This window comes from Phocoena phocoena, chromosome 21 (genome assembly GCF_963924675.1).
Source record: "Phocoena phocoena chromosome 21, mPhoPho1.1, whole genome shotgun sequence".
Taxonomy (NCBI): domain Eukaryota; kingdom Metazoa; phylum Chordata; class Mammalia; order Artiodactyla; family Phocoenidae; genus Phocoena; species Phocoena phocoena.
The window spans coordinates 30,803,582-30,815,753 of NC_089239.1; the positions used below are offsets into that span (position 1 = coordinate 30,803,582).

The following is a 12,172-nucleotide window of genomic DNA, read 5'->3' on the forward strand; positions in this document are numbered from 1 at the left end:
CCACTGTGCTTTTCACTTTCAGTATTCGATAAATTGCATGAGATATTCCATGCTGTGCTGTCAAATAGGCTTTGTGTTAGACGATTTTGCTCAACTGTAGGCTAACATATATGATCTGAGCACGTTTAAAGTGGGCCAGGCTGAGCTCTGATGTTCTGTGGGGAAGGTGTATTAAATGCATTTTCCACATACGGTATTTTCAACTTAAGGTGGGTTGATCAGGAGGTAACCTCATACTAAGTATAGGAAGATCTGTAGTATTTTTTTTTTTTGTCTTTGTCTTTGTGGAATGTTATCCTTGCACCTTTATAGACATATATATTATAAGATTTGGATTAGAGGAACTTCAAGGTATAATTTTCAATCCTACTCTCACTGCCTGTGATACAGTGATTTGAAAACCAGTGGTAAACAAAACTAGGGCAAATTGAATCATATTCTCCCATTATCTTCCATTATAAAATCAAATACTAATTAGAAGAGGGAAAAAAAGTGCTTTATTCCAGGGATAAACATCCCACTTTAATATATTAACAAATATGATATATTTAAATTAGAACACATCTTTGATAAGACAATTGTACTCAAGCTAAGATACAAGGTACCAGCATACTAAAAGTTTCAAGTGTCAATTTTTGTTTTAATATTTACTTCTCTTATTGGCACAAGATCAATTAAGAGGGATGCCCTGCATTACTCTTATACTCCAAGATGACCTCTAGCTCAGGGAAAATGCTAGTAGAAAACTGTTTTATAAAAGCAGTTTTAATACATAATTATACTTAATAGGGTTACTCTATAATAAAACAACAGTTAAATGCAAATTCTTCTGAGGGTATTACAAATTTATTAAACTGAGATATTTTGTAAAACAGACTAAGTTAAAAGTCTCTACCCACATAGAAGACATTTTTTAAACAAACATGCTACAGCCTTATTTCTACTTTCGAATATCTAAGATGATTTTTTTTAAAAGGCAAATCTTAGTAACTTTGGGGTTACATACAATAATAGTTTATTTCCCATGGGTCTCTGAAAGTCAGCCAAGAACTAAGTTACTAGGCCCCTGGGTCATCAAAATAGTGGTCAAAATATTTTATCAAAATTTGATAAATTTATTATATAAAACTCATCAAAATATTTTCTTCTACTTTACACAGTATTACAAGTATCTTGATTATCTTATTTCTAAATCCATAATAAACTCAAATATAGTCTAAATTACAAAGAAGGCACAAAGGATTTTAAAAATTTTTTATTTAATTTTTTAAATTATGTTTTACATCGCACTCAAGTACAGTTAAGCAGAAGAGAATAAACCCCTGCAGGGGACACCGCTACACTAATACCTTCTGGTGTACAGCATTCCCTTGCAGTACAGTCTGTGCAGAACCCTGGCTTTGTGTACGAAGGGTTAGAAACACCACAGTGAAGGTCCACAGATAGCGTACATTTTCTGAGTTTTCTACATTTGCTAAGTGATACCCCCTTGTCCCTTTCTTTGAAAACCCCACAAGTTAAGGCATTTTTCGTCTTCCATTTTCTATAGCCTTGGACTGCCCTGATCCCTGAAGTGTGACCCAGGTCCTCTTTATCAACTAGATATGAAGTTCATTTTCCTGGGTCCAGGTATCACCAGCTATCAGCAGTCTCTGAACTGGGGGAAGGCTGGAGTGATACGTGTAAAAGCACAGAAGGGAAACCTTGAGAGGCCACCCTTGAGAAGGAGAGGGTCTTCAGATGGTTTGAGCAGGTGTGTAATGTTCCAAAGTTCTCAGGGTGAGAGGGCAGTAGTGACCATTTTAGTCCTACCAGTTTCTGAAATAGGTCCATTTAAAGCGGTGAAGTGACCAGTGGGATCTTTGCAGGGAAGGGGCAATTTATCCTTTCTTTACAGAATTAATCATTATAATGACAAGTGTACATCTAACAGGGTGGGTTTCCTGAATGAGAGTCAACTTTATTTCAAAAAGGATATAACTTGCTCTTTTCGAAACCATACTCATATTTCATATTAATATAAAAAATACAGAGATAGTCAATTACAGAGGCCAAGATTTAAAAGCTAACACATTATTTGAAAAATATAGACCTTTAAAAATATAATATACAAATACTTTTAGTAAGGGTTCACATTTTTCTGTTTCATTCTAAAAATGAAATGGTGAATTTCTCATTTTTTTCTAAATCAACAAAGGGATATATGGGAATAGCTAGTAATATATAGATACTTTAAACATACTATAGTTCAAAAACAGTAAAAATGCAAAAAACAATAGTATGTACTAGTACTCTTTAACTAAAATTGCTATTTCACTTCTTCTCCGGGGTGTTCTCATATCTCTTTCCCCTATCTTTAGCATATTTTAATATGAAATATACACTATGCAGATGAAATAGAAATTTTTGATTTTCAAACATTTAGAATTATTTTACTGCCTTATCGATACTGTAAGAAATTCTGCAATAATGTTGGCAGCTGGAGCTGTGGGATAAGGTGTAATCTTGGTCTTCCAATGTAGTTTCTGATACAGAGTCTGCAAAGTTGGCACAGAGAGCTTGGGGTAGCTGCAAAAGACATGAAAGTATTTGTTCATTAAAATCAAAATGGAGTTTTCTATGTTGTAACATACATGAGATCAAACCACAAAAAAACTACAGTGCTTTGCAGTAAACTAGGGGAATATGACCATTATCCCAGGAAAATTTATATAAGCACTTGTAATGCTTTTATTTATAAGACTTTATTATAATTGAGGTATAGTCTATGCCCATGCATGTTCTTTAAAACATTATAATCTTCAGGCTTATGAAATTATTGTTGCATGTAAACCTTCAAAAAAATTTCTGCTTTTAGAAGGAGATATAAATCAAAAGCCTCAAGAAGTGTTATGCACTAAAAGGGGAATTTTTAAAATTATTTTTTTCTCAGATTAGGTTTACTATTTAAGCCAAAGCAAGTTTTACTACAGTGTCTGGACCAGGCTTTAGAATTTCTGTTTTAGAACAAAAATACTTCATGATTATGTTTCTATAACACGTTATAGATAATGCATGCCCTTATAAAATGGGGCATGTTTCCAAATATTTATTAAAATATTAAACAGAATTACATATCGTTTATTGTCAAAAGAAACACTATGTTTAACTTCACCAAACGAGCACAGAATCTAGGTAAGATGAGCACAAAGGAAATCAAGATGATCCCTTCTTTACAGGTGGAACCCAAGGCAAAAAATTATCTTCTTTCAAAAAATATTCCAAATGTTATGCCATTGTTATTTTTTTTTAATTTTTATTTTTTTTGCGGTACGCGGGCCTCTCACTGCTGTGGCCTCTCCCGCTGCGGAGCACAGGCTCCGGACGCGCAGGCTCAGCGGCCACGGCTCACGGGCCCAGCCGCTCCGCGGCATGTGGGATCCTCCCGGACCGGGGCACGAACCCGTGTCCCCTGCATCAGCAGGCGGACTCTCAACCACTGCGCCACCAGGGAAGCCCCCATTGTTATTTTACATGCCAACAAAAAAGTCTTTAAATTTCATCTACTTCAGGCAAACAAAACTTTTTTAATGCCCACATGGATTGTTCTTACCTTCATGCTGAAGCAGTAATCTTTCCACCAAGCTGCTAGAGGTCGCTACGTCGACAGGTCTCAGAAGCTCTGTGTTTCTGGCATTGACGTCCGCTCCAAATTCTAGCAGTAAGTTTACAATTTCTGTACAGGACTGTTGAGCAGCAGCGTGTAATGGGGTATCCCAATATTTGCCTTTTTGTACGTCAGCGCCTACATGGAAATGAGGAATGATGGTAGATACAAACAGAATTAGTTAAATGAGTCACTTAACCTCACCAAGGCGAGGCAGGTGCGTCAGCCACAAAGAGGGCCTCAACTCTTTCTGCAAGGAGTTCTTTCTTTATGTATAATATACATAAACATGCATATTTCATCTTAAAACGTGATATAGCTGGTTGCAGAATGCACACTTTTGTTAGATTCTCTAACATTTTTCTCTGTGCTTGAAAGATCTCATAATAAAAAAAAATGTTTTTAAATTTTAAGCAGTTCCCAAAGGAGTCATATTAATTAGTATTACAAAGAGCGCACAGTTAGGTTGACTCATCCCTTTTCATCATAATGGACAGTTTTTAGGATTATTCCAGAGCTTATTGCTCTTATTCTTTTCATTTATTTTAAGGCAATAGAGCACTTTGGTTTCTTGGAAAACTCATGAATCTAGATAGGTGAGCTCTTTGGGTAAAATGTATATAGATTTTCCCCTTACTTCTCACTCATGTAGTTTAATTCAATAAATATATAAGGGTACTGAGCCTCTTAAACGGAAAGGCACACTATATTTCTGCATGCAAAGCAAGTTTTTTAAATGCTTATATTAAAATGCTCTTACATGTTAAATTATCTATTACATAGTTGTTTTATCTTAGTGCAAGCCCCTGGTACACGGGGGTCATCACGTGCAATGAATACATACCGTTTAATATTGTAAACAATAATATTTCCAGGACATAAATAGTTACAACACCAAGACATGTCTATTAGTAAAAACCCATCAAGTCCTTCTCATTTCTGTTGTCCGATACCATCGGTAAAACTAATGATGCTTATAAGAAGCAGTACATTTTAATAGTCCCTTTACGGCCCTCTTGCTACGCTCAAGTTTCAATAAATGTAATTGCTTTCAATATTTTCAAATCAAATGTAAAACAGTGGAAAAATTATATTCCATAACAAAATCTCCACAGAGAAAGCGTAAATTCTGTTGGTTATATCAGTTTTATGGGAGAACAGAGCCTGAGAATAACAATCGATCCACAGTTACTAACAATAATTTTCCAGTTTTTTTTTAACCCAATATAAAATATTTGGAAAAGAATATTGCTAGCAAAGTAAAGGAAGGTGATAAAGAATAAACTCTTCTGTTATACAAATTTATGGGAGAATGTAACCAGAAAATAACCATCTGTCAGCTGTTATTAGCAGAACTCACATTTAGGACTCTTACTAGATGTAAAGGGATGGAGACACTGCTTGCAGAAGTTTATAATTTTGCCAAGATGATGTGAGTAACACATAAAGGGATTACTAAAAATATGTGTCAGTATATATCAGAGGCCAAATGAGTGTCATAGACAATAAAAACCATAGAAATCCGCTTACTAATTTTATGTATATTTGAAGCACCTGCCACGTGAGAGGCATTGTGCTAGGGAAAAGAGATGATGGGAAAAAAAGACATAATTTATATCCTAAGAGGGCTCCCAGTTCTATAGTGGGAGAGATCACTATGGTCTCAAAAGATTAGGAATAGTTTCTCAGGGGCTAAAGCTGAACCTTGAGGAACTGGTTTGTTTCAAGTAAGTGAAGAGGGATTAAGTCTTTTCAGGTAGATTACAAAGTCTGGGAAAGTCTTGGAAGAAAAGGTATCTAATCATTTATAATCCCTAACATTTCTTTTGATGGGTTTGTTCACAGAGATATACATACTTGGCACCATTATATCCACCCTTGAGGATTTTAATCTTATGACCTTTTATATGGCTTTTGGAGTTTTGAGGTGAAGTGGAGTTACCATAAATGAGGTTCTTTTTATGGGTTTTATAGTTATATGTGAGAATGCTTAGAATAAGAACATTTTTAGCCATGCGATGTAATTTTTAAAGATGCTTATTTACAGAAATCAACATGGAGCTGAATAATTGCTTGTGTGTACGAATAGAATGGAAGATGTTGTACAGAAAATTACCAGCGTAAAGAAGCTTCCGGATGCAGTGGAACTGCTGAGACATAGAAGCTACATACAGAGGGGTTCCCAGATGAGGAATGTCTTGATCAACATCTATGCCCCAGGATATGAGGATTTCCAGACATTCATGGTGACCTGCCAACACAAAGTACAGGTGAGTTTATGTTTCCTGAATACCTGTTCCCCCCGCAAAACGTACACCTCCACCTAGGTTTCTCCCTGCAGTTATTCACTATAAACAGCATGTTGCTGAAGGAGCTTTCTCCCCTTGTCACTTAAGCTGGGGTCACGGGTACCTTTGCTGGCGGCCTCGTGTGTAGGGGAAGGAAGACAGGACTCCTGCTGGGGTTTGGCACCATATTCCAGAAGCAGTTCTGTGCAGCTGGGGCTGCCTTGTGAGCACGCATTGAATAACGGGGTCACACCGTCTATGGTGATCGCATTTACCTAAACCAAACCAGAGCTCTGAGAATGAGAGTCACAGAATCATACAGCACTCGCTGTCAGGCACTTAAAAACAGGTACGTGACCTGGGAACAGATAATTGAGAACATGTGGCCAGTAAAGATGACAAAGTCTATTTAGCTCACACATATCCATAAGCAAAGCTTAAAAACTACAAGGATAAATAGAAATATGATGTGGTAGATAATCCAGAGGAGTGGGCGTGCGACTAGGGGAATCATGAAAAAGAAAATACCTGAGGATCAAATACACAAAAATGGATTCAGGGCTTCCCTGGTGGCGCAGTGGTTGAGAGTCTGCCTGCCGATGCAGGGGACGCGGGTTCGTGCCCCGATCCGGGAAGATCCCACATGCCGCGGAGCGGCTGGGCCCGTGAGCCATGGCCGCTGAGCCTGCGTGTCCGGAGACTGTGCTCCGCAGCGGGAGAGGCCACAACAGTGAGAGGCCCGCGTACCGCAAAAAAAAAAAAAAAAAAAAAAAAAAAAGGATTCAATGATTAGGCTCCATAATTAGGAAAAAAAGGTACAAATGTAATAGTGATGACAGTTGTGGTGAAGCCATTTTGCTCATGGCAGTTGAAATTGGAAATTCCATTTCTGAGAATTTATCTTAAAAGAATCATTGAAAAGATGAGCGAACATTACAGGCATAACGATATTCATCTACGGCTATTTAGAATCTCGACAGCAGCAAACAGCCTGAAGAATACTCCATATGACGCAGCACGCTGCCCATTCCTCTGCAATGACTGGAAAGCCTGCTTAGAGTTCAAGGGGGCGATTTGAGAGCTTTATTTTTGTTCTCCTATTTTTTGAAAACTACGAAGAAGGAAAGAGAAGCAAATGGAGCACTTTGCTTGATTCTCTCAGCCGGGTGATATGGAAACGTATAACGCTTCTCAGAGGCACTTACGTTAGCTCCAGCTTGCAGAAGTGTCCTGGCACAGGCCACGTGATCTCCAAGGCAGGCCTCGTGTAACGGGGTGACGTGGTCTATGGTTACTGCATTGACATTATAGCCCTAAATGTGACATCAATAATTTTGAAATGTGAGCAAAACGTCAGAAAAAATCCTCTCTATAATTGTCATTAGAGGGCGATATCAAAGATCAGAGAATTTCAGGCACGTCAGGTTTTAGTTAGGAGGAACGGCCAGTTCAAATGCCCACAGCCAGTCGGCTGTCAGATCCCTTGAGCCAAACTGTTGTGACCATCCTATCTGCACCCCGTACTGCCTTAAGCAGTGCACCCAAAGGATTCTGGATGTTTTCTCTAAGCTCTGCTTCCTTAACGTTTTTTTTTTTTGACTTTATGAATCGCTTTGGCTGCTATTGCTATTTTGTCTTTTGTTTTGTAGAACTGAAGACTGTTTCTGGGCTGGATCCCCTGTTTTGATGGGGGATATAAAATTTCAGGTCAGCCTAGACTGGGGTAAAAAGAAATTGTCTTAAGTTGCTCCATGAATTTTTGTCACTAAATAGGTACGACTACGTAGGGGAGAAAAACCTTTTTTCTACTCTTCTAGGTTCTTTTGGCTGGTCTAATAATCAAATTGACATAAGGCCAATGAACAGAAGGAAAACAAGTTTAATTTCATACGTATGGAGGCCCCATAGGTATAGGACCTAGAATTTGTCTGCCGTAGGCTGTTTACCTAATTTTATAAACAAAGAATCAATTGTTTGTGAAGATTTGACGAGACAAAAGGATTTGGGCTTTTGGAGTAGCAACTTAAAAGTAAGTAAAGTTTGTTTATACAGCTTCCTCCACCCCAAGTTCGCCTTCTCTGGTGACAAGGATGCCCAGCAGGGGGAGGATACCTCCCCTGGGAGCTTTGTTTCCCGATTTCAGGGGGACAAAGGAGAGGCAGAGTGTCCTTCTTTATACTGGCTGTTTCTCATATAGCTTTAACTCAAAATAATCAATATGCTATCTGGGCGTATTTTGGGGCAGACTGCTCTGAACCCCATCAACGAGATTGTATGTCAGTGGTTAAGAGATCTGAATACCGAGTCAGTTAGATGTGGGTTTGAAGCTCCATAATGCAGTAATTATTTTAATTTGGACAACTACTCTAACGGCTAAATTTTAGGGTTACCATGAGGATTAAATGAGATGATATATGCAAAGCAATAATGATTACAATGCCCAGCATATAGGAAATGTTTGATTTTATTTTATTACTCAATGAAAACTAAGTATACAGGAAATGTTTGATTTGATTTTATTATTCAATGAAAACTAAGTACAACTTAAAATATTTTTATTCCAATTAAACTAACGATATCAGACTAAAATAATCAAATATTGCTAGGATATGAGATTCCTAGCCTTCTTGCTATTTTTGGTAATTCACTGTCTATTGACAATCGTTCTAAGCAAGGTAATAGGAAGATTTTCGTGGCCAAACCCCCGTAACATCTTATAGATTACCATGCTCTGTGATAATACCAGAATGCACACGAAGAATCTTAAAATGAAGGCAAGAAAATAAATATCACCCCAAAGCTCTGTCACTAGCAAGTGGCAATTTTTAAGATCCCTTAAATTATCCTCCGGGGGGTTTTGAATCGGCTAGCCCGCAGCCAGACTTGGAGAGCTAATTCCCGGCTGCTGCCCACTAAGGTGACCCGTGACAGAAGCTTCTGTGAAGGTCAAGATTCCGCCTCACAAAGCCTGGCTGGGGGCATCCTCTGACTCCTCTCGGCTGCCCCATCCATGGACATGAGCTACGTGTTGAGAAATATCCTAAGATCACTCTCCTCTCCGAGAACTGCAGGACCCTTTCAGGGAGGTTACCCTTTAGAAGTTAGTGACGTTTTTGCAGTTTTTATTGTATTTTTCATCAAGTGATGAGCAAACAACATAGTCACAGGGTTATCCCAGAACTGGAAGGCCACGGGGGGTGCCTGCATCCTTACTGTACAGGTGAGAAAAAGAAGGCTCAGACAGGTTGTGATTCACCTCAGGTGCCAGCCTGGAATCCAGGTGCTCCAAGCCCCCGGCAACGCTGCTTAAAGTGGGTGACAGCCCTTCCTTCCCTTGGAGTCATCCGAGAACATTCCTGTCTGCCTGATACTGGGAAGCACCAGGGCAAGGACTTCCAGATCTGGGTGTGCATTTAAATCACGCTGGCCAAGGCACAGTCCCTTCTACGTCAATAAGGAATCTGTGCTTTTCAGTTTTTCCTCAGGTGAGTCTGGTCTACAGACAGGTGTAAAAATGATTGTTTTGCAGCTTTCCTAGGCGAACCCCTGTAACACACTACAGATCACCATAATGTAAAAAAGACTGCTTAGGCATCCGGTCTGATCACCTCCTCTTGGATGTTTTAGGACTGAACTAAGGCTGCAATTAGCTGTACACGTTGTACTGAGTTAAGCATATTACAAATGTGTGATGAATGATACCTACCTCCAATTACTTCCTGCTTAAATATGACTATCAATGAACAAATATACGGTATGAGAAATTTGAGACAGTAAGACCCAAGACTACACCAAAATATTGAAAAAGAAGTTTTGGAGATAAGTGAGAAACTGTGAACTTGGCTAATAATGTGAGTTAAAAAGACTAGTAAAATTTATTAAGCAATTTTATTATTTTGAGTTAAGTACTACTGGCAACGAATGTTCAGACGCTACGCTCATGGGACGAGGGCATATTTTAAAGTACACGTTATATTTTACCTGCGATAATAATGTTCTCAGAGCGAGAAGACGACCTTGACTTGCCGCTTCATGAAGTGGTGACCGATCTGCCCAGGAACCTGCCGGAAAAGAAAGAAAACAAAAATCTGTGAGTCGGAGTAAACCCTGAGAGATACAGTTAATTCACGCGGGAGAGACATTATTGAGGCTCCGTGTTCAGTGAAGTGACCAGGATGACTCACCACGTCCCAGAAATTCCATGCTGATCTAAGGGACCCCGATGGGCGGTTTCCAAACTCAGAGGGCTGTGATGCATGTTCTGGAATAGGCCTATCCCAGACCTACTGTACCTTTTGCATTACTCTCCAAAGAAGAGAAGGATTAAAGTCACTAGATCTGCCCAGAAGCCGCCGTTCTATGGTTTTTCAGGCAGACCCCAGAAAAACAACTTTTGGCACCATCAGCAGGAACGGCAGCGGGCACACCGACCTCTCCCCACCCCTGCCCACCCTGCTGTCCCCCTGCTCTCTGCACCCCGACGGTGGCCTGCCCTCGGTGTGAGGGGCTGCAAGTGTCTCAAGGAGCTGAGCTCCAAGTCCTGAAACAGCAATACGCCAGGCGGGTCCCAGAAAGGGGGTGTCACAGGCTGGGAGGGGCAGACTGTCGCTGGGGTTTTGGTTTTTTGGTTTAACTTTTTATTTTATATTGGAGTGTAGTTTCAGGTATGCAGCAAAGTGACTCAGTTATACGTATACATGTATCTCTTCTTTTTCGAATTCTTTTCCCATTTAGGCTGTTATGTAATAGTGAGCCGAGTTCCCTGTGCTATACAATGGGTCCTTGTTGGTTACCCATGTTAAATACAGCGGTGTGTACATGTCAGTCCCAAACTCCCCAAAGACCCCTCTCCGCCACCCTTCTCCCTGGTAACCATAAGTTCGTTCTCTGAGTGTGTTTTGTAAATAAGTTCATTTGTATCCGTTTTTTTAGATTCCGCATATAACTGATATCATACGATATTTCTCATCGGTGTCTGAAACGGTGCTGAGAGCACCAAGGGCTTGCTCGGGGTCACCGATTCTCCTTGTGCCAGCAGTGGACGGATGGAGGTACCAAAGCCTCCAACCGTGTGCCCTGGTGGATAAAGCCCTGACCTGTCATGCGCCCCATGAGTGACCCCTCTTCTGACAGGCCTTTGGCACCTCCCCATTAGGAACATCAGTGCCCTCCCATGTAGAAGCCCCCTTTTCCTTCTCTCCCAGGCCCCTCTCAGCACCCAGCCAGCACCTGCCCATCCATCACCTGCCCCTCCCACCCCTCCCCCGCTGTGGTCCGCCCAGGTGACTTTATAAGATAGTGGGTTGGTGCACAGTGATTTTCTTGTAGGCAAGACCAGCACTGTCAGTTTTATTTAACGGACATGAGAGATCACCTTAGAGTGATTAAACACACAGACTATGCCCATCAGAAAAATACTCACTTACAGGGTATCATCGGCTGATAAAGTAAAGCAATGCTGACAAGACAGAACATCTTCCCGATGCAATGTGACGGTGTGCGAATACATGTCTCCTTGTCTACTACCCTTTTTGTGGATCCATAGGATGCAATAAATATAAATAATTTAAAGAAATAAACTACTGATCAGTCCTAGTGCAATTTAAATAAAGTCACTTAGCTGTTGGTCAGAAACATAAATTTCATGAAAAGCATGTGTAAAGCTTGCTTATATAGGTCAGGAAAGCACTGCATTATTCCTACACTTCGTACCTTTGAAAATGCCCAGACATACACCTATGCTTCTGTATGATGGTCTTATAGTAGAACTTTGCCACAAGTGAGGTCCAAACAGTTCCACTGGCTAAAATGTGGGACAGATATCACAAGGTTAATGAAATGACCCAGTGAACCCAGTAGAGAGGGCAGAAGTCAACTGACAATCATCAGTCTTTTTATATCCAATGATATTATGGGGGATTATTGAAAATACGAATCTTTCTTTTCCTTACGGCTGATTTTCGAGTGACGGAAATCACAGCTGATGTTGAGTAGTGTTTACTACGTGCGTGACACTGGTCTAAGCAGTGTGTATGAATCTCATTTCGTTCTCACAGCTCTTTGAGGTACATCAATTAATAATAATGTATTAATAAATAATGAATATTTCTGTTTTAAAGTTGAGGAAATGAGAGCTGTAGAAGAAATGAAAACATTTAAAACGAGTCACATAGTCTAACTGCAGAGCTGATGCTCTTGTAGTTCCAACTGCACTGCCGTTGTTTCGCCTTCGGATCAA

At 39.9% G+C, this 12,172-nt stretch overlaps 1 protein-coding gene across 2 annotated transcripts in view; it reads right to left on the reverse strand.

Annotated features, from left to right (window-relative positions):
• Positions 1–2,440: 2,440 nt before the first annotated feature.
• ASB5 (ankyrin repeat and SOCS box containing 5) overlaps positions 2,441–12,172 on the reverse strand; it is a 49,469-nt gene continuing 39,737 nt past the window's right edge. For both annotated transcript variants that reach the window (XM_065899936.1, XM_065899937.1), the window contains exons 2-7: positions 9,916–9,995; positions 7,140–7,247; positions 6,059–6,209; positions 5,763–5,897; positions 3,593–3,784; positions 2,441–2,568 (exon numbers count right to left, since the gene is read on the reverse strand). In XM_065899936.1, coding sequence (XP_065756008.1) covers positions 2,441–2,568; positions 3,593–3,784; positions 5,763–5,897; positions 6,059–6,209; positions 7,140–7,247; positions 9,916–9,995 — 794 coding nt within the window. The remainder of the gene's footprint in view (positions 2,569–3,592; positions 3,785–5,762; positions 5,898–6,058; positions 6,210–7,139; positions 7,248–9,915; positions 9,996–12,172) is intronic.